The sequence below is a fragment of the Labeo rohita genome, chromosome 5 (genome assembly GCF_022985175.1).
Source record: "Labeo rohita strain BAU-BD-2019 chromosome 5, IGBB_LRoh.1.0, whole genome shotgun sequence".
In the NCBI taxonomy this organism is placed as follows: Eukaryota; Metazoa; Chordata; class Actinopteri; order Cypriniformes; family Cyprinidae; genus Labeo; species Labeo rohita.
The window spans coordinates 23146805-23167055 of NC_066873.1; the positions used below are offsets into that span (position 1 = coordinate 23146805).

The 20251-nt window shown below is 37.8% G+C and overlaps 2 protein-coding genes across 4 annotated transcripts in view; one reads left to right on the forward strand and one right to left on the reverse strand.

Annotated features, from left to right (window-relative positions):
* Positions 1-11690, reverse strand: part of myo1ca (myosin Ic, paralog a) — a 29852-nt gene extending 18162 nt beyond the window's left edge. The window contains exons 1-2 of one of the 3 annotated variants that reach the window (XM_051109179.1): positions 11516-11690; positions 11253-11419 (exon numbers count right to left, since the gene is read on the reverse strand). Coding sequence is in view for 1 of the 3 variants with exons in the window: in XM_051109177.1 (XP_050965134.1) it covers positions 4092-4109 (18 nt within the window). In the remaining 2 variants the exon portion in view is untranslated. Of the gene's footprint in view, positions 1-4091; positions 4447-11252 lie in introns of those variants that run through there. The other 2 variants (XM_051109178.1, XM_051109177.1) reach the window with 2 other exon arrangements.
* Positions 11691-17301: 5611 nt separating this feature from the next.
* chrm1b (cholinergic receptor, muscarinic 1b) lies at positions 17302-18765 on the forward strand. The gene has a single exon (XM_051109181.1). It carries the CDS (start codon positions 17302-17304, stop codon positions 18763-18765), a length of 1464 nt encoding a protein of 487 aa, XP_050965138.1.
* Positions 18766-20251: the final 1486 nt, after the last annotated feature.

Here is a 20251-nt window from a genome sequence, read left to right on the forward strand (position 1 = left end):
CTTACATTTTTGTTATTCAGAATTAGATCTATGTAGTATTTTTGATCATATTTTATTGTAATTAATCACCATTAGAGTGATTAGTGTTCTCCTTAGTGAAGTCACTTCCATTTCAAAAAAGTATATACATGTTGGCACCAATAGCCTAGTGGGCAGTGCGTCTCGGGTGTCCCGAGATTGAATCCCGCCTCGTGGACCTTTCCTGATCCCACTTACTTCCTGTCTTATCTCCACTGTCCCATCATGGAAAAATGCCCAAAAAAGTATATACAACTTGTTTTGGTGTAAAGAAGTAATTCTACAGTATATAACATTTCAGTTTGCTAAACAAACTGATACACAAGTTAGACGAACTTAGAAAGTTCTACATCACTATTACGTAAAGTTGAAAGGCACCTATTATGCAAAATCCACTTTTGACATAAATGTGTTGACAGTGTGTGAACACAACCACACTACAATGATAAAAATCCATCCACTCCTTATTTTTTAATCCCCATTAAACCAAACCAGTCTCATAGCATACAGTTTTGATTCTCTAAGCAATGTGACACCACATTGTTTAGGCCCCGCCCATGCCACTGACTGACAGTCCTGCATTACCATAGTTTCCGCCCTCAGCGAGTTGTTTGGTTGTACACTGTCCTTCATTTTCTCTGCGCTTGAGTAGCTGTTAACATCAACAATGTCTCCTAATCAATCGTGGTGTTTTATGTTTGGATGTAAGACTGAACATAAGCATCTTCATTTTCTCCCAACATTTGAGCCACTGAGGACGCAGTGAGTCACTTTTATTTTAAAGGTAATGCACCTCAAAATCTACCTAAATACGCTTATGTCTGTGCAAATCATTTCACTCCAGACTGCTCTCTGAATGTCAAGTCGTTATAGTGCGTTAGCTAACACTTTAACCATATTTTTAGGCATACAGTGTTTTGGCTTCCCATATGTATGGCTGAACATTGGTTCTCTCACTCTCAGTCATGTTACTTCTACCGACTGTTTATTGCTGTATGCAAAGCAGAGATGTACACACAACGCCCTCTTTTGAAGATGGGGTGGGATTATGCAGCTCATTTGCATTTAAAATGACACACTAAAACAGCCCTTTTTTAGACATGCCCCAAAAATGTCATTTTCCAAATATTATAATAAATGATCTGTGGGGTATTTTGAGCTGAAACTTCATAGACATATTCTGGGAACACCCAAGACCAACTTTACATCTCGTAAAAAGGGGCATAATAGGTGTCCTTTAATGCTCAGCTTAACTTAAAATATTTTGTTTGGTGATTTTGTTTGCTATATAAATATTAGGGGTGTAACGATACACATACATTTTTCCAGGAAATTCAAACAATAAAATAGCGTTTTGACAGTCTTTAATGTGGCATGACAGATCGCTGTATAAACGCCTCGGAGAGCTGTTTCTGGGGTGGTTCAGAAACGTGCTGGACTGGTATAAACAATTTTTGGATAGAGTGGCCACGATCAGCTCCGGTGGCTGCGTCAGAGCCATAATGCATCGCAGACTTGTGCAGTGTAAATGGGATTCTTTAAAACGGCATAGTGAAGCGCGAGTAAACATAATTATTCCTTCCTCTTTACTACTACTCTTAATGTGAATAATCATGAATGAACATCTCATGTCTCATGTAATTGCTCAATCAGTGTTTCAAGTGCAGAAAGACATCAACAAAACCACATGGAAATAAAACGTCACGTACCATTTGATTTACCTCAGGCAAGTCATCAGTGTCCACAGCTTGTTAGTTCACTAGAGAAATGAAGTCTAGAGAAGAGCATTCCGTGAAATATTAAACTAAATACTCATATTTTACTTTACCTGTTAGTCTTAATTATTTAAAGTATGTTTAAATTAATCTGTTATGAAACATGTTATAACAGCCACCGTGTAACTGAATATATTTTAACAAATAGAAATTTTATAATTTATAAGTTAATTTAAAAACTGCATTATGTGCAATTTACATGTTTGTGTACAATTTTTTTAAAGTTAAAATTGTTTATTATTATATTTAAAAATAAATAGTAATTAAGTTTAAAGGGGTGCTATTATGTTTTTTCACTTTTTGCATTTTAGTCAGTGTGTGGTGTGTATCTTTGGGCATGAAAAAGATCTACAAAGTTCTACAAATCTCAAAGTCCAATCCAAAAGGAGATATTTTTTAAAAAAATCCTTTTCAAGAACTACAACAAATTGCTCCTTTGGACTACACGTTTGTCTTCATGATGTTATGATGTCACGGTGGCCGTGTCGGAGCGGCGCAGTAGATGTGTGCAGTATAGGGGGGTTGAAACATGCGGAGGTGCGGCTGATGTAAACACAAGCATTGATTAGTGTGACCGCGATCATCTCCATCTGGCCATGTCGGAGCTGTGCCGCAGACGTGTGCAGTGTGTGGTAAGAGATTTATTCATCATACAGAGTAGATAGCTTCACTTATAATGCAAGTGTTTTTTAAAATGCATAAACTTGCAAGTCCTGTTAAAAACATTAGGCTGCTTTTAGCCTTATGCTGGAGCTGGTTTTGGGCAATCAAACTAGGTATGTACATAATTAAATAAATTAGCACGATAATATCATGTAACTGCGATCTTGCAGGCTGATGACAGGACCCAACACTACTGTAGTGTATTATTTACCCACCCTCCATGCATCCTAGGTGTATATGACTTCCTTCTTTTAGACAAATGCAGTTGGAGTTATATTAAAAATTATCCTGACACTCCCAAGCTTTAGAACTTCTTTCATCAGAAAACAAATGCCATCCATTGGAGTTATATTAAAATGCATTTTTGTATCCACATTTAAAACGTACACTTTAATCCCAACAGTTGTACTTTAGTTTTTCGGAAGGCGGGCATTCATCGAACCCAGAACTAATCAAGCCATTTGTGCCAGTCTTCATTGTAATAATGTCCAAAAAGCATGAGAGCATGTTCTACTACATGCCCAAAACAAAATCAAGACTTTGTAAAAGAGCATGATAGCACCTCTTTAAGTTTGGGTTAAGTTGTTTATTGTGACCTAATGTAAAAGAGCTCCCTATAGTTTAAAGCATAATCTGATGTAGATTTTTATCACTAAGATAATTTTAATTACAGCTGAATGTATTGAAAGAAAGAGCAACTTGTTCAGTAAACCACTGTTTATTTAAAAAAAAAGTTTAGTTTTTCCCCTGGCTGTACTGAAATCATACCGAACCGTGACGTTAAAAGCGAGGTACATACCGAACCATCATATCTGTGTACCGTTACACCCCTACTGTATATACATACTGTACATATACATATTGTATCACACATAACCAACATTTAAAACAACTGTTTTAGTGCAAGGGTTGATTGATATTTGATATATGTCTGTTCTTTGCTGCTGCCCATGATACGCAGGATTAGCATTTACACTACAAATATGATGTGGTCACAAGCATTTTTCCACATATAGTTTGAGTGACTGGATCACAAAACATTTTAGACCCCTTTTACATCTGTAACTACTTAAAACATAAGAAATACCAGGTTTAAAAGAGCTCTCAAGTCATAATAACAGAGAGAGTTTCTGCATTTACAGAGAATTTGAAAAGCAGTAGCCTGTGGACACCATTCCTACAGCTGAAATGTGGGTACTGTACTCCCCGAGGGAGGTGTAATACAGCTTTGCTGTATAATCTGGCACCGAGCCGTTTTTCTGGGCTTTTGAGTTTATAAGTCTCCAGCTCTTCCATATAAGGGTCGTTCTGTGCTGTGCAGCCCATATGAGTGATCTTTAGTTGGGACACTAAGATAGGCAGACTGGCCTCATAGGAAAGAGATCTTGTGCAGTGTGTCACCATAGTTATGCATGACATGCTGTGCATAAAGGAGTGGCAAATCAACAACACAACCTCACTCAAATAATCAGAAAAACATGTCTGCAACCCACCATGCACTTATACACACTGAAAACACTAAGTGGAGCATTCATTTTCACCTTTACGAAGTAAAACGTCACTGTTTGAAAACAGGAATACGGGCATACACGACACACCCACATAGACAGATGTAATTAAAACAAGAAGTCTTACCCTACGGCGGTACTTCATCCTTCTCCCTCTCTCTCTCTTTCTCTCTCTCTCTTTCTCTGTAAGGGAATCCCTCGTGCCTGGTTTTCTTCACTAATAATCTTCAGGGTGTGTCTGACAAGTCTGTGTGTGCATCTTATCGCATACAAGTAGTTCCTCTCGGTTGGGCACGTAACACACACCGAAATCCTCAACCCTGTCATATACTAAAGCACACGCACATGCATATTTGCACATGCTGACGGTCCATCCTCTACACTAATACAGCTTTCCTTTTTCTCTCTCTCTCTCCCTCTCTCACCCTCTCTCTAACTAAAACAAATGTATTCTCTTCTCTGTTGCTCTAGAAGTCCATGCAGGGAAAACATTGATGACAGTCTCCCACACCCAAAGCCCCACCCACAGATGATTAGTCAAAAGACCACTTTAAAAACTTCACAAACAAAACACTTCTCTCTTTCCTGTTATCAATTTTTTTAGCTTTGCTTTGTAACTCAGTCTCTGTCAGACTCTCCCTTCTGTTTTCCAACAGATATCTTTCTTCAATAGTTTCAATTTTCACCATCTGCTATCCTTCTCTTTCCCTTTGCACACAGAAAAAAAAGCAGGGCTGAGTCATCCTTTTACAAAGGAAGGACAGAGAAAAAGGGTTGCAGGGTTAGCTTTTGCAGAATCTAACTTGTCTTTGAGGCAAATAAACAGTGTGAGAGTTAGGAAAAATAATCTAACATCATCTGATCGATGACACTACATGTGAACATGACTATAGGCTATTAAAATGGTCAAACAAACGTCATATGATTCAACCTCAGAGCATTTTTTCTCTTTCGTCCCGTTCTCTCCCTTTTCAGCCCCTCCCTCTTTTTCCTCACACACTCAGGCACATTTGTAACAAATGATCACCGAATAGCTGTCAGATGCATAAATGCCATTCGTCAGCAAAAGCCTAATTATTTGTCTCTCTTTTTATTGCCTGTTTTCTCTCTCTGTCTTAAAATCACAAACAGATGAAGCACAGAAACACTGCAAATACATCTAAGCCTTTTAAAAGATAATTTTTACCAGGGACTGAACAAGCAGTGCTTCCAGATTACAACAGCAAGGGGACATTCCACTGTTTGCAGTGCGAGAAGAAGCAGAGTTGTGTGATTTTGTGTGTGTGTGTGTGTGTGTGTGTGTGTGTGTGTGTTTTCTCTCACTCTAGGATCACTTGGAGTACAGTTTCTCTGATCAGTGTGGAGCAGGCATAGAACAGGAAGAGGAAAACCTGAAGCGGACTTGGATACTCCAATTTGAGAAGGGAAGAGAAACTGCAGTACTCTCAACTGTGTTCCATTCTGAGAGTCATTTCTAACTGTTAATCACAACTAAACACATTATCATACAGTATAGTATCTATACCTTATTAAAGGAATAGTTCAGCCAAAATGGAAAATTCTGTCATTAATTGCTCACCTTCATGTCGTTCCAAACCTGTATGATCGTTTATCTTAAGAACACAAATTAAGATATTTTTGATGAAATCCAAGAGTTTTCTGACCCTTGTGGCGGGAGGAGCAAACGACAGACACAGTGGGCGTGGCGTCAGGCCTCGGAGAGGCTATTATTGAACATAAAATAAACCAAAAAGTGTCCAAAAGGGAGAATAAAAGTGTTCAAAATAAACAGGGGTTCTGGTGTCCTCGTTGTGCTGAGGGTTCCGTGAAGGAGGGGCAGTGTTCGAGAAGGAAGGGTCCAAGTAAGAGCCGGAGTTTGGCAGCCGCACTCACTCCCCCTGAGGTCCGGCGGCTTCATCTAGTGGCTTCGTCCACCTTGGCCCACGGCACTTCCTGGAGATTAAACAGCCCGGCATCCTGGCCCACAGCCGTCTCAGAAGCCATCGGTTCTTGTCCGGACTGCGGGTCTGGCAGCTCGTCAATTCGGCCGAGCTCGACGCACCCTACCTGGACCCACGAGGACACCATGCACGAGGAAGAGACCGGTCTCCCGAGGAGAGGCGCGCTCGGCATTTCAACAGTGGCCGTGATGAGGCTTCATTTGCATCAGGTGCGCCTCATCACACGCTGCCAGACTTGGCTGTTGCAGCGCCCCTCCTCTCTTGCACGCCCAGTCCCGCCGGGAGCCTGGTGAAGGGCAGCAATTACCGGACAGGGTGATGATGATGAGCAGGGGGGAGGCAGCTGACTCATCACACCCTGCATAGACAGCAATGCAACTACCATGTTTAAGGCCCAGAAAGGTAGTAATGACATCGTTAAAATAGTCCATGTGACATCAGTGGTTCAACCTTAATTGTATGAAGCTACAAGAATACTTTTTATGTGCAAAGAAAACAAAAATAAATACTTTATTCTACAATTTTTATATCTTCTGTGTCAGTTGACGCCCATTCACAAGGGCTTTCATTAAGAATATCTTAATTTGTGTTCTGAATATGAACAAAGGTCTAAATAAAAAATAACATACATTTTGTATGATCCCCTTTATTTTGGTAAAATAATTTACATTTCGCAGATTCTGCAAGGTGTATGTGAACTTTTGACCGCAACTGTATTTAAACAATATCACACTCTTACTGTTGTACTGTGTATATACTGTTCTAAGCACAACTGTGATGATTACCAGTGGCCAACATTTAAACCATGCTGATATTAGTGTAAGATTAAGTCTGAAAATGTGTAATATTACTTAAATACGGAAAGAGAAAACAAAATGAAGGTTACAGGTTTCTCACTCTCTTCTCCTCTTGGCTGTATTTTGAAAAACATTTTGGACTTGATTTTGCCTGTGTTTAGCCAAACCATCATACAACTGGAAACACTTGGCTGATGTAGAGAAGGCCTGACGTATGATCTCATTAATCATATTTATAGAGCTAGTGGAAAACAGGCAGGAGACAGGAAGATGAGATTTTAATCAATCCAGCGTGCCACTTATACGGATACGGAGGGTGTGCACTTTCATAATCTCCTATTCAAATTTAAGCGCAAAACTACTCATGGATACCAATGAGCTGTTCATGCATATTGCCAGCTGAAGGGCTGAATGAATTATTCACAGCATCAGACATAGCTAACACAGAGCAGTGATGGACATGGTAACCATGGTAGCAGACAACAAACACACATAAACACACCCACACACATCTAGTACATAATTAATCTGGTGATGAACACATGATAAAGACAAACTCATGCCAGCCCCCTTCAGGCTCATGCAATGCCCTTTCAAACTCACACATAAACAAACACTTTGTGTGTGTTCACTAAGATCACTTCAGAATCACTGTCTGTTTTGCTTCAGCATGGTTTGGCATTTCTCTGGGCCTTTTATTTAAAAGCAAACATGCACACATACAAGAACACATGCACAAACATCCTGTACTGAGCACCTTTGTTGTTGCATCATCACATCATGTATCACTCATAAAACAGACTTCACTAGAGTAGCACACTAACACATAAAACAGACAACTATTTTCTAGCACTCACTCAATCACACGTTTAACTGAAAGCATCTCTGAGCAGGCATGACTTTTTTGGATGTTTGATGTGTGAATCAGTTTCTGAGTCGCTGCACAGTCTGAAATATAGACTAAACAAAAATAATGACAAAACTGGGACCTGAGTTTTAAACTGCCATAAGACCACACAGAGGCAATGCTGTAATGGATTACAAGCACAGTCAATTTGGGTAATTTTTTTACTTGTGGATGTTACTAAAGGGACATACCTTTCTTTAAATGGGTCATATGATGCGATTTCATGTTTTCGTTTGTCTTTGGACTGTTACTAGCTGTTTGTGCATATATAAGTTGCAAAGATTAAAGTCTCAAACTCAAAGAGATATTCTTTATAAAAGCTAAGACTCAGCCACACCTTTCTAAAATGGCTTGTTCAAGCCCTTACATGTCTGAGTCACGGTGTGGGAAGATTTATAAAATACCGCCCAAATGTATACGCAACTTTTATTCTCACTGCAGTATTGTTGTTGCCATCGCCATGTTGTGGAGACACAGTGTGTGTCGTTACGAAAGCAAAAGTACTTTGTTTGGCCTTCCAAATGAGTACACAACTAGAAATCAGTGGTTAAGTTATATTTACAACACTGCTCCAGAACAGTACAACGCAAATATTCGCATTTTATGGAGGACTGTTTCCTGAACCTGGAACAGTAGTTTACAATGCCAGCTGTGCACAAATTATGTTTCTATAAAGTGGGGCAATTAAAACTTTGCAAGGACAGTCTGGCCCTTCTGACTCACAGCCTGTAAGTACGTTTTCACATTCAACGAAACAATGAAAGTCAGTGGGGTCCAAAAGACCAATTGAATGAAAAACAAACAAACATTGAGACGAGACAAGAGTAAATGATGAAAGAATTTTCATTTTTAGGTAAAACTATCCCTGCAGGCACTATATATATATATGCACTATATATAGAAAATGATTGTTTCATTAGATAAGACCCTTATTCCTCGGCTGGGATTGTGTAGAGCCCATTGAAGCTGCATTGAAACTGCAATTTGGACCTTCAACCTGTTGGCCACCATATGGAGAAAAATCCTGTTTTCTTCTAAAACCTTAATTTCTTTGAGACAGAAAGACATCAACATCTTGGATGACATGGGGGTGAGTAAACTATCAGGACATTTTTATTCTAGAAGTGAACTTCACTTTTAAGCTTCTGGATTCTTGATCAAACCTTTGCGCGGTTTTAAACAGCTTCAAGCCAGAGGCAGCTTGAAGAATTCCTTCCTCTGAATAATGTAAACAGTGTAATTTATCAAATCACTATGGTAGATCATACTTGCAAGCAGAATTCTCTAAAGCAAGAGAGCAGTATTTAATTTCTTCTTCTACTTGACCCAGCATGCATGGATGAGTATTAATGCTTGTTTATAATGGTACCGTGTACAAAGGATCCCTGCACTGATGTCATGGAGCCAATTTTACCGCATCCCACTCTGAGCCAAAGTGAAACATATATTTGGGACATGGGAATGAACACATGGCCCCTGGTAATTTCATTGGCCCTGACTGGAACAGAGCAATGGAGAAATACTCTGTCGCAAGAGTTGCAAAAGCGATACATTCCATTACACAGCACTGTGCATGTTGATGGCAAAACATGCTTTCTCTGACAATAAAGAAGAATGTTGGTAATAATACTTCCCAGGTATGTTCTAATGTCATTTCAATGCATTAGAATGTATTCCTGTACATTTCAGAATACATACATAATTTTACTTTAGTGTTATGTATGACTTTGATGAAGCTGAAAGGGTCTGCTTTTAATATTAGGCAAATAGCTGCCTGCAGGTGTCACCAATATGGCACTGAAGTGAACTTGCTCAACAAACTATGCAATAACTGTCATCACACTGAGAAGATTTAGAACAGTACGAATTAGTCCTATAGTGTACGTTATGCTTGGGGTGACATACAAGTTGAGAACTCCCATTCAGAGATGCTTTCGGCAGTTACCAGAATAAAAGTCAAAAAAAAAAAAAAAAAAAAAAAAAAGTATCACACACAGTTGCTATACCTACCGTTTCCGTTGCCATAATTGCCAACCCAATCTAAATTTGGAAATAATCAACACTGAAGTTAACTGAAAAATCATTAGGCCAGCTATGATAGACAAAGAAACAAGAGAGAAGTAGATTTGACCTGAGATAAGGACACATATGTGTAATGTAATCACTGAAACTTAGTTTGGACTGCAAACACAATAATTCAACAGAGGTCAAATGTTGAAACACACTGAGATCTAAAATTTCTATTACAGACAGTTTTGTAACAGTTGTCTAGAGGTAATAAAGTACACTCTCAGAAAAACAGGAGCAAAAGCTGTCACTGGGGCGGTACCCTTTCAAAAAGTACATACCATTTTACCCCAATGGGTGCATATCAGTACCTTGAAAGTACACATCAGTATCTAAAGTGTTTTTTTCTGAGAGTGTACATAATTTCTTCAAGCAATGAAAATTGTGTGTAAATTAAAATGCAAATAATTACACTTATGAAAATGCTTTTCATATTCGGTTTATCTTTAAAAAAAAGGGGGGATATGCTTTATAGGAGTTTTTTTTTTTAACTATGGGCATGTTTGTGGACTTTTAGACAATTCTAGAGAAAACTCTTAAAATAATTCACATTCTTATTAGTTAATTTAATTTGTCAACTAAAATATTTTAACAGTGGACATGCACAAGAGATTTCTCTCACTTTTTTTTCTGATTTCCACATTCTGTGGTGAAATTACATTTTGTACATTTTTATAAGAAAATGGCAGACTCTGGCTAAAGCTGTAGTGTCAAAACTAGCATTTCACGCGTCCTAAAAACATTCTGTTCACTGATACTATAGTTTAGAAAAGAATATGTAGGTAAAATTGTTTACGTTAGTGGAAACAATGCCACAACTAAGATCTAAGATGTGACCCTGGACCACAAAACCAGTCATAAGTAGCATGGCTATATTTGTAGCAATATGCCAAATTGGGTCAAAATGATTGATTTTTCTTTTATGGCAAGAATCATTAGGATGTTAAGTAAAGATCATGTTCTACCTTTGAAACTTACCATTTCTACATAATAAATATCGACTGTCACTAAGAAATCTATACATGAAAGCCATTGTCAGATATGAAGCAAAATAAATGATAAAAAGTTTGCAAGGCAGTTTTAATGTGGGGAATCTTTAGGACATAAAAATGCTTGAAGGTAAAGAGGCACCCATACACATTACAGGAGGCGTGACCGATATCATTCTGCTTTTTGACATTTGAGTTTTTTTCTTTCTTTTTTATTAAGTTATTTTTGAAGAAGAGGCATTTGAGCACACAAAATGATATGCTTTTTCTTCTTTTATGAGGACATAAAATCGTTAGGTGTGATTCAAACCTCAAAAAAGCTTGGGGTTGCCTTAAATTAATGATGTACATGCCATTCTGTAGGTTTGGTGAAACATATCTTAACCTAATTAAAATAAAGGTGTAATTACTGTTCACTCCTAACTACTCTCACCACAAAACGCTTAGAAATAAGAGAAAGCAAACTGGCCGCAAAAATACATCGGGTTTTGATCAGTTCAGTTAGCATGCAAAACTAAGGTCTCAGGATGAGCTGGAAAGATTACTAGATACATTTAGAAGTCTTACCTGTAAGTTTTCCTATCTGGTTACAAAAACACAACAGCCTCAAGTCCACCCAAAGGTCACGCTCGCGTTGTGCAGGGAGGACGAGCTCTACGGTCCGCTTCGCTTCAGTGAGGCTTCACGGGCATCACATGTCATTCCTGTAGACAGGTGTAGAGAGCACAGCCCACCTGTGGCGCGACCATATAACTGACTTAATAGACGAAAGGGGTTTAAAGACAAACAAAAGCAAATTCATTTGTTAAATATTATATGAACGCGACTACCATGACCGGTGGGTGGGAGCAGTTATGGAATTCCTGTCCCGCAGATGAGCGGTTAAAACAATGGGAAAGTGCCGAGGGTCGCACACACCCCACAAAATAATTGTTTTCTCAGATGCTTTCCCATTTTTGGTCCAGCCCCTGTGGCGCCCCAGAAGGACTCAAACGTTCTGTTAAAATGTAGAGGGGAACGGGCTACTGAATTGATCACAAGAGCATATCAAGTTTAAAGGCGACGCAAAACTTCCACACAGATATTTGGGATGTATGTTGAGAAACAGTCTGGCGCCCCCTGCTGTCTGTGAATGTATTATGCAGAACAGCGTTTTTCAATGTTTTACTACAATAACATACAATACTTCGGTTCATGACGCCTCCCTAAGACAACTACTCTACACTGCAGTGAATATGGCCTGGATGTTTGCTGACTGTTTATTTGAGCTTACCAGAACACACGTTTGTTTTTGTGAATTGTGGGGACTTTCCATAGACTTCTACAGATTTTATACTGACCAAACAATATTGTGTATCCCCTAACCCAACCCTAACCCTAAACCTACCCCTTACAGAAAACATGTTTGCGTCGTTACACTTTCAGATAAACATCATTTACTATTTTTAATCATTTTTTAACATTGTGGGGACCGCAGGCCGGTCCCCACCATGTCAAAAATTTCAGGTTTTACTATCCTTGTGGGGACATTTGGTCCCCACAATGTAGCAAAAACAAGTACACACACACACACGTTTGTTTTTGTGAATTGTGGGGACTTTCCATAGACTTCTATAGTTTTTATACTGACAAAACAATATTGTCTATCCCCTAACCCAACCCTAAACCTACCCCTTACAGAAAACATGTTTGCATCGTTACACTTTCAGATAAACATCATTTACTATTTTTAATCATTTTTTAACATTGTGGGGACCGCAGGCCAGTCCCCACCATGTCAAAAATTTCAGGTTTTACTATCCTTGTGGGGACATTTGGTCCCCACAATGTAGCAAAAACAAGTACACACACACACACAGATTTGTGGCTTGCTGCTTTACTTGTAGTTTCTCTATGCACTGATCAGAACAGGTCACAAACATATTATTAATTCAAATAGCAGATTTTGGGAAATATACTAACACCAACACATTTGATGAAACACAAAACAGTGCCTGCCCGTATCATGACATCCACCTACCGCTTCTAAACAGTTTTTCTTGCCCCTGCAGTGGGCATTATTCAAATGACAAGCTACTAAAAACTAAAGGAAACACTGTTAAATTTTTATCTTAGGGTTTGCGTGACCAGACTCACAAATGTCGAGCCTCTTTTACAAGACAAAACACAGACATCCTAATACGTTTATTTATAACATTTCTCACCTCTTACCCTTTTGCTCCCATCTCTTCCTTATAATGTTCATGTGGTCTTTTACTTCCATCTTCACTCAGCAGCAAAACTTTACTGTCTTTACCCAGACTACAATAAGGCATCTGTTAATTGAGGCGGGTTGGGGGGGGTCCCGGACCTCCCATAAGCATTAAGGGACCCCCCATAACATCCCAAAAAATATACTTGGGGGATCCCCTGGTTTTTCAACAAAAATATAATACTTCAGACATAAAAATAGTGAAAATGCAATTAAAAGATTCGATTGCTGTATTAAATCTAGACCTACTCACGTTAAATCATATTTTATTTTTACGCATTTTTACATTGCACATTATAACCAATCACACATGACTCTGATGAGTTTAGAATGCAGTGGCCAATCAGAGGCGTTCAGAACAGTCATTGCTGAAATTTTATTATTCTTATTATTTTATTAAAAATAATAAAAAGGAAGCTTTCATTAGCAAACTGAGGTAATGTGAACCAGTGCATGGTTAACTTGTGTAAAAGTGCACAATCTTTAAGCGACTATATTCATTGTAAGAGCCAATTATAAACCAAAAAAAAAAAAAGATATGATTAAAAAGAGGAGCTGGGATTTGCTAAGGTTTTTGAGTACAGTAAAATAACGTGAACATGATAATGACAAAATAAAGCATTTAAATAAATAAATCACTAAATAGAATCCACCATATTCTTCAACGTTAGACTTCCAGTTCATTAACCGAATGAAGTGAGAAAAATAACCACGTGCAGTAAACAGTAAAACTGTTTGCGCTAAAAATGTGCTCATGACTAAGATAATACACTAAAATAATGGTTAACACACACCAATTTGCAATATCATGCAGCAAAAGATTTGTCTTGCACAGCTAAAAATAGCTTGACGTGGATAAGACCAGACCCAAAAAATTTATAAATTGGCCATGCCCGTTCCTATGGGACAAATAAGGTGGATAGAATTTCCCCCACATTTCTTAATGGTTAAAAAATCTTTAATAACATTTTTAAAAAGTGTTACCCAGATTACAACATAAAAATTTTTTAAATTTTCAGTAGGCTATAACAATATATAACTGGGTATATTTCCTTATTTCACCCAGCCTAGGGCACCTTAATTAAACGTGGCAAATCTTACCTCACTTTCCCCCAATTAATAAATGAGTTGTTCATGTGTTTGTATTCTGCTACAATAACACTGCAAAAGAGTGAGAAAGATTACTGATTAACCACAAAGGTGTCGTCTGTAATGAGCCTATAAATGCTATAAAGGCAAACAATATTATATAGTATAATGGTCTCACCCAGTGTCGCATTAAATGTCAAGGGAAGGTCAACAGAGGAAATTAAAAATTGTGAAAATGGAAAAACTGAATTGCAAATTTGTCAAGCTGAGAGACTGTTTGCTAAGTAAACAATGACCAGGTTTAATGCACTACTATCATCTTACCTGCATTATCAGTTTACGTCACAATTTACATATGTCAACATTTGTATCAAAAACTCACAAAACCAAATGTCTTAAACTACATAAATGAAACCAATCACATCTTTAAATGACTACGCAACTTACTGACTGATAAAATGTCTCCAAATTAATCCAGATTGTAGAACCTGAGAAGTAAAGAATTGTATCATTATTGTGTTCTGCTGTTTCTCTTTAAATCTGGTTGTAGGTTTTACAGCTGCCCCACAAACTCCAAATGTAAACCTCGCAATGTACAGTATTAACCCGTCACTGAAGAAACCCAGGTTATTTGTCCATGAAGTATTATATATAAATAGAGAGAGAGAAAACAGTGCAGCTCACGATTGTAGCGATACACCATATTCTTGTTTATAAATTAGAGTGTATAGTCGCCAACCCATCCAGCTCATCAGCGTTCAGAGCAGATTTGAGGTAAACATGAGGAGAGGTGCCTGCGCATCATCACTGGGGCTTTGAGTATGAACAGTTGGCAGCCGCTCATTCAGTATTTACATGTATTATGACAGTCGCCTATTTCCGCCAGGTCCTCCAGCCAGAAGAGGACACATTGTCACCTCTAGCCAGACGAGGCGGATGAGCCAGTAGGCTACCATGTTATGATGAACTACAACAACTATTTGCTATTACTAGGATTTTCTACAAGCTAAACACAACTGTGGAAGTAGCTGTTGTTTGAGTACCGGTGATCCCAATGGCATCAGGGGTAATCATGCATCATCCTTCAGTGGACACCTGGAAAAAATGGATAAATATGCGTCTTGTGACCTCAGATGTACAATTTAAGGGTAACGGCAGTTTTAAGAGCTGTTTCCAAAAAGGTAAGTGTCCATTTATTAATATTCTTGGTATGTTAATGATATATATATTTATTTATTTTTTTTCAATTTGAATTATGCTAAGACAAGGACTCAGGTCATAGTTTGTAAATCAGCATTTTCTAATAAATGTTGGCTGCATTTGCATGTACGAGAAAGCCATGTACCCAGCAAATTAGTGTATAATATGACTATAAAAAGATCATTAGAGAATCCAAAAAGAAATAGATGAATTGTGCTTTTGTGTTAATGGTACAAATTCGCCTTGTAGAAACTTCACATTTTACCTGCAAATTTCTACACAATTGACTTCCATGAAACCACCTGAATTTTCAGAAGGTTTAATAAAAATTTTAAACAGCAAAAGCCAATTCATTTGTGCTCTTTCGACTTGAAAGAGAAAGCAAACAATCTCTGCATGGTGTTAATGAACATGACAACCAACTATATAAAAAATGTTTTAGACATCTAAAAACAAATAAATGTAAAGACTGTAATATAAGAATTTGTACAATATAATTATTTACATTATAATTATCTATTTTGTTTAAATTAAGATATACTCAGTTTGTAAACATGAGGATAAAAAACACATTACTCTTAGAGATTTTTCTATATATTGTTCTACTGTTCATTGCCAATTAATGCTATGAAATATTCTGAAATGTCTGCTGAAATGTCTGAATATTATTAAAATTATTCCTATCTGTTATTACACTATATTCTCTCACTTAAACCATATCACATATAAATACATTGCCATTTTGCCAGTTAGGGATCATTTTTTAAAGTTTCTTATGCTTATCAAGGCTGCATTTATTTAATCAAAAATACAGAAAAAACACTAATATTGTGAAATACTGCAATTTAAAATAAAGGTGTTTTTTTATTTTAATATACTTTAAAATATTTATTCCTGCCATGCAAAGCTGAATTTTCAATTCAGCAATTACTCCAGTCTTTAGTATCAAATGATCCTTCAGAAATCAACACATTGATTTATTATCAATGTTGGAAACAGTTGTGCTGCCTAACATTTTTGGAACCTATGATACTATTTTCATCTGTTGTAACAACATACACTAACATTCAAAAGTTTGGGGTCAGTAACTTTTTCTGTCCCTTTTTTTTTCAGCAAGGATTTGTTCAATTGATAAAAAGTGACTTGTTAAAGTGATTTCATTTAAAAAAATGCTGAATGCTTTAATTAAGCAGCACAACTGTTGATAATAAATCAGGATATTGTTAATAAATCATCAATAAATGATTTCTGAATCATGTCACAATGAAGACTAGACTAATGGCTGATGAAAATTTCATCTAGGAATAAATTATATTTTAAAATATGCTAAATTAAAAAACTAAAAGGTTAATATATTTTATCAAATAAATACAGCCTTGATGAGCATAAGAATGCCTTTAAAAAACATTAAAAATCTTACTGATCCCAAACTTTTGGATGGCAGTATAACTCAAATGTGCCTGGTGTTTTAAAACATGTTTATACATATTGGTTTTATCAAACACTGAGAAAATAAAGTAAATGAAAGCCTTTACATAATGAATTTTTATAAATAAAGTGATGTGGAGTCAAACAAGGCAATTCATGTATAAAACATATAAATGTGAACGAGAGACAATTATGTCTAAACTCTTTAAAACAGACTAAAACAATTACAATGGCCCATATCATTCCATATTTGCAACTAAGTATTGACAATAAAATAAAGATCAAGGTATAAGACTAAACTAAAATAGTAAAATAAGTCTAAAAGACTAAAAAAGTGAATGATGATCACTGTTAAACAGTAAAACTGGTTATTACATATAAGAGGTCTTATTGAGTAGCCAATTAAAATGATAGTGCTGTCAAAAAGTCATCATCTCAAAAGGCCTGAGAAAGTCATTTTATTTATCGAAGGTGTTTAAAAACAAACAAACAAAAAAAAGTATACTTACCATCCCGTTTTTCTTGTCTCTCTTATCACAGAGCACCCCTGGTGTTCATAATCAGTAATGCAAGAGACACCTTCTGGTTTGCCCCCTGAAGAATGCATTTGGCCCTTCAAGGATCTGATGTTGTGTCTTCCCTGGGAACATGAACCACACTTGCATCTCACAAGTAGCTAACAGTACCACAACTCCTCTCGGAGGTCATCCGGTATGGGAGGTGGTTCTGATTGTGCTCGTGACTGGACCTCTTTCTCTTATTACCATCCTGGGCAACTCCTTGGTGCTCATCTCCATCCGAGTCAACAGTCAGCTACAGACCATCAGTAACTACTATCTCCTGAGTCTGGCGGTGGCAGACTTGATCTTGGGTACGGTGTCAATGAACCTGTATACTGCATACGTAATCATGGGCCACTGGACATTGGGACATCTGGCTTGTGATCTGTGGTTGACACTTGACTATGTTGCGAGCAACGCGTCAGTAATGAACCTGTTGGTCATAAGTTTCGACAGATACTTCTCAGTGACACGACCGCTGACTTATCGAACAAAGCGAACTCGGAAGACAGCAGCAGCGTTGATTGCTCTTGCATGGGTGGTTTCGTTTGTGCTATGGGGGCCCGCAATCCTGTTTTGGCCTCATGTGGTGGGACGCCCATCTGGGGCTGAAGCCCAGACCTGTTCTATCCCGTTCTTGAAGGTTCCTCCGCTTACATATGGTACTGCGATCGCAGCATTTTACCTACCCGTCACCATTATGATAATTTTGTACTGGCGAATTTATTGGGAAATTGAGAACAGAGAGAAAGGACTCGCAGGTTTTGTTAGGTCTGTAAAAAACACTAGAGATGTTCTGGATGGCTTGGACAAACAATCAGTGCACCGAACCAGTACCAAGAGCAACTTAAGTCGCTCAAAGGAAAGAAATTCCAGAAAAGGACAAGGCAAAGCCAAAAGCAAGTCAGTTGGGTGTTTCAATTCAACAAGAGGCAAACCAGCAGCCATGTTGCAGAAGTCAGCTCATGAGAGTTACAAGGAGACTTGCAGCAACAGTAGCTGGAACATTGAGGATGAGGATGAAAGCACATTATCCTCTTCAACAGACGAGGAACATGAGCAGAACATCAAAGCAAGAGCACCTTCATGCAATCCAACTGCAATTGAGTTGAAGGATCTGCAAAGCAGATCAGAAGACACCAAGGGTCCCACCAAACCGTCCCAGTTTAAACCACCCCAAAAGCCAGACCACAGCATTTGCCACCAGCTCAAAGTAAAACATCGCATCAATATGATCATTAAAGAGAAAAAAGCGGCCCGGACGCTAAGCGCCATCTTGTTGGCTTTTATCCTCACCTGGACGCCATACAACATCATGGTTTTGGCTTCCATTTCATACTGTGTACCTGAAAAGCTCTGGCAGCTGGGATACTGGCTGTGTTACGTAAACAGCACCATCAACCCCATGTGTTACGCCCTCTGCAACGAATCCTTCCGGGTCACCTTCAAGGCACTGCTACTTTGTCGCCGAGGAGATAAACGAAAGTGGGACACAAATAGCTGGAATCGCCATGCCTCTGTGAGGCAGATTAAGTCTTGTAGTAACGTCTAATCTTTCATTTTAACATTTATCATTCTACAGCATGGGTGCTTTTAATTGCTCAATGATCCAGATACAGTGCTTCAACTGACCCCTCGCCAAGTCCCACTCCACTTCATTACTGTTGCTATTTTCGACAAGCCATAGCACTCTCATGCCACACATCGTCTCACGCAGTGAAAAATACATCGCAGGGCAAAGAGGAAGCTGACAACGTGCCGACAGATGACAGAAACGAAACAAAACGAAGTCCAGGCTTTCAAATTTTGTCATTTTTTAAGAAATTCAAACTATCAATACCATTTTGTGGCTTTTTAATGTGTCACAACAGATTGTGATAGCGACACGTGAACCAATCATCTCCTAGTTTATTACTAGTTATAGCATGAAATAAACATGAATGAACATCAGAAAGCATCGTGTTTCAACTGTGGAAGACGTCATTTGCAAGTTCAAGTCCACTGATGTTAATCTACTCTCCTGTCTGGTTGCTTGTAGGACAAAAAAGGCAGATTTGGCATTATGACTGGTCAGATCGCCTGTCAATCAAACCCTGTGAAGGGTCAATTAGCAGACACTTTTCTTAACTCTGAATATGACTTTTAATTCTTATTTGTAGGACTTTATTGTGCATGCCTCTGCTTTTATACACTACACTGCCACGGTGCAAAACTGCTTGATTCTGAATCTTGTCTGACACTATGAATTTATTTAACATTGTGGTTTATATGTCTTTGGCTACATCAAAAGTTGGAAAGGTACTTTGTTCAGAGTAAAAAAGTACAAATCAACTGTATGTTATTTGAAACTGCCTTATGTATAGACCAAATGAACAAAGAAAAATATTTAGCAGCTACTTGGCAATAATATTGAAAAATTCTTCTGATGCCATTTTGAAATGCTTATTAAATAGTACTTTCAAAATTACAAGGACTATCGATTTTGTAATTAGCAGAAATACACGGTGATTGTAACGGTTATCTCTATAGAGTAGACTTCTATGGTGCCTGTTTGAACTTCCAAAATGCAGTTCAATGCAGCTTCAAAGGGCTCTAAACAATCCCAGCTGAGGAATAAGGGTCTTATCTAGCAAAATGATTGCCCATTTTCTGAAAAAATAAAAAGGTATATACTTTTTAACCTCAAATGCTCATCTTGTCCATCTTAGCCATGCATACTCTGTGCAGTCCTGTTCAAGACAGTTAAGGTATGTTGAAAAACTCCCATCTCATTTTCCTCTGCAACTTCACAATTGTCCTACATTGCAGTTTTACCTTTTTTTTCTTTTTTTTTTTGTAAAGGCCGTTTGACCTTCTTTGCATGTTCATGTAGTGATTTTTGCAGTGATGACAATTTTAAAGTTGGAGGAGAAAATGAGATGGGACTTTTTCAACACACCCTAACTGTATTGAATTGGAATGCACAGAATTCACACAGAGCTACACAAGAGGAGCATTTGAGGTTAAAAAGTATATACATTTTTATTTTATTTTTTTAA

Excerpts from the sequence above, each read along its gene's own strand:
- chrm1b (XM_051109181.1), top strand. The coding sequence starts at position 17,302 with ATGAACCACACTTGCATCTCACAAGTAGCTAACAGTACCACAACTCCT.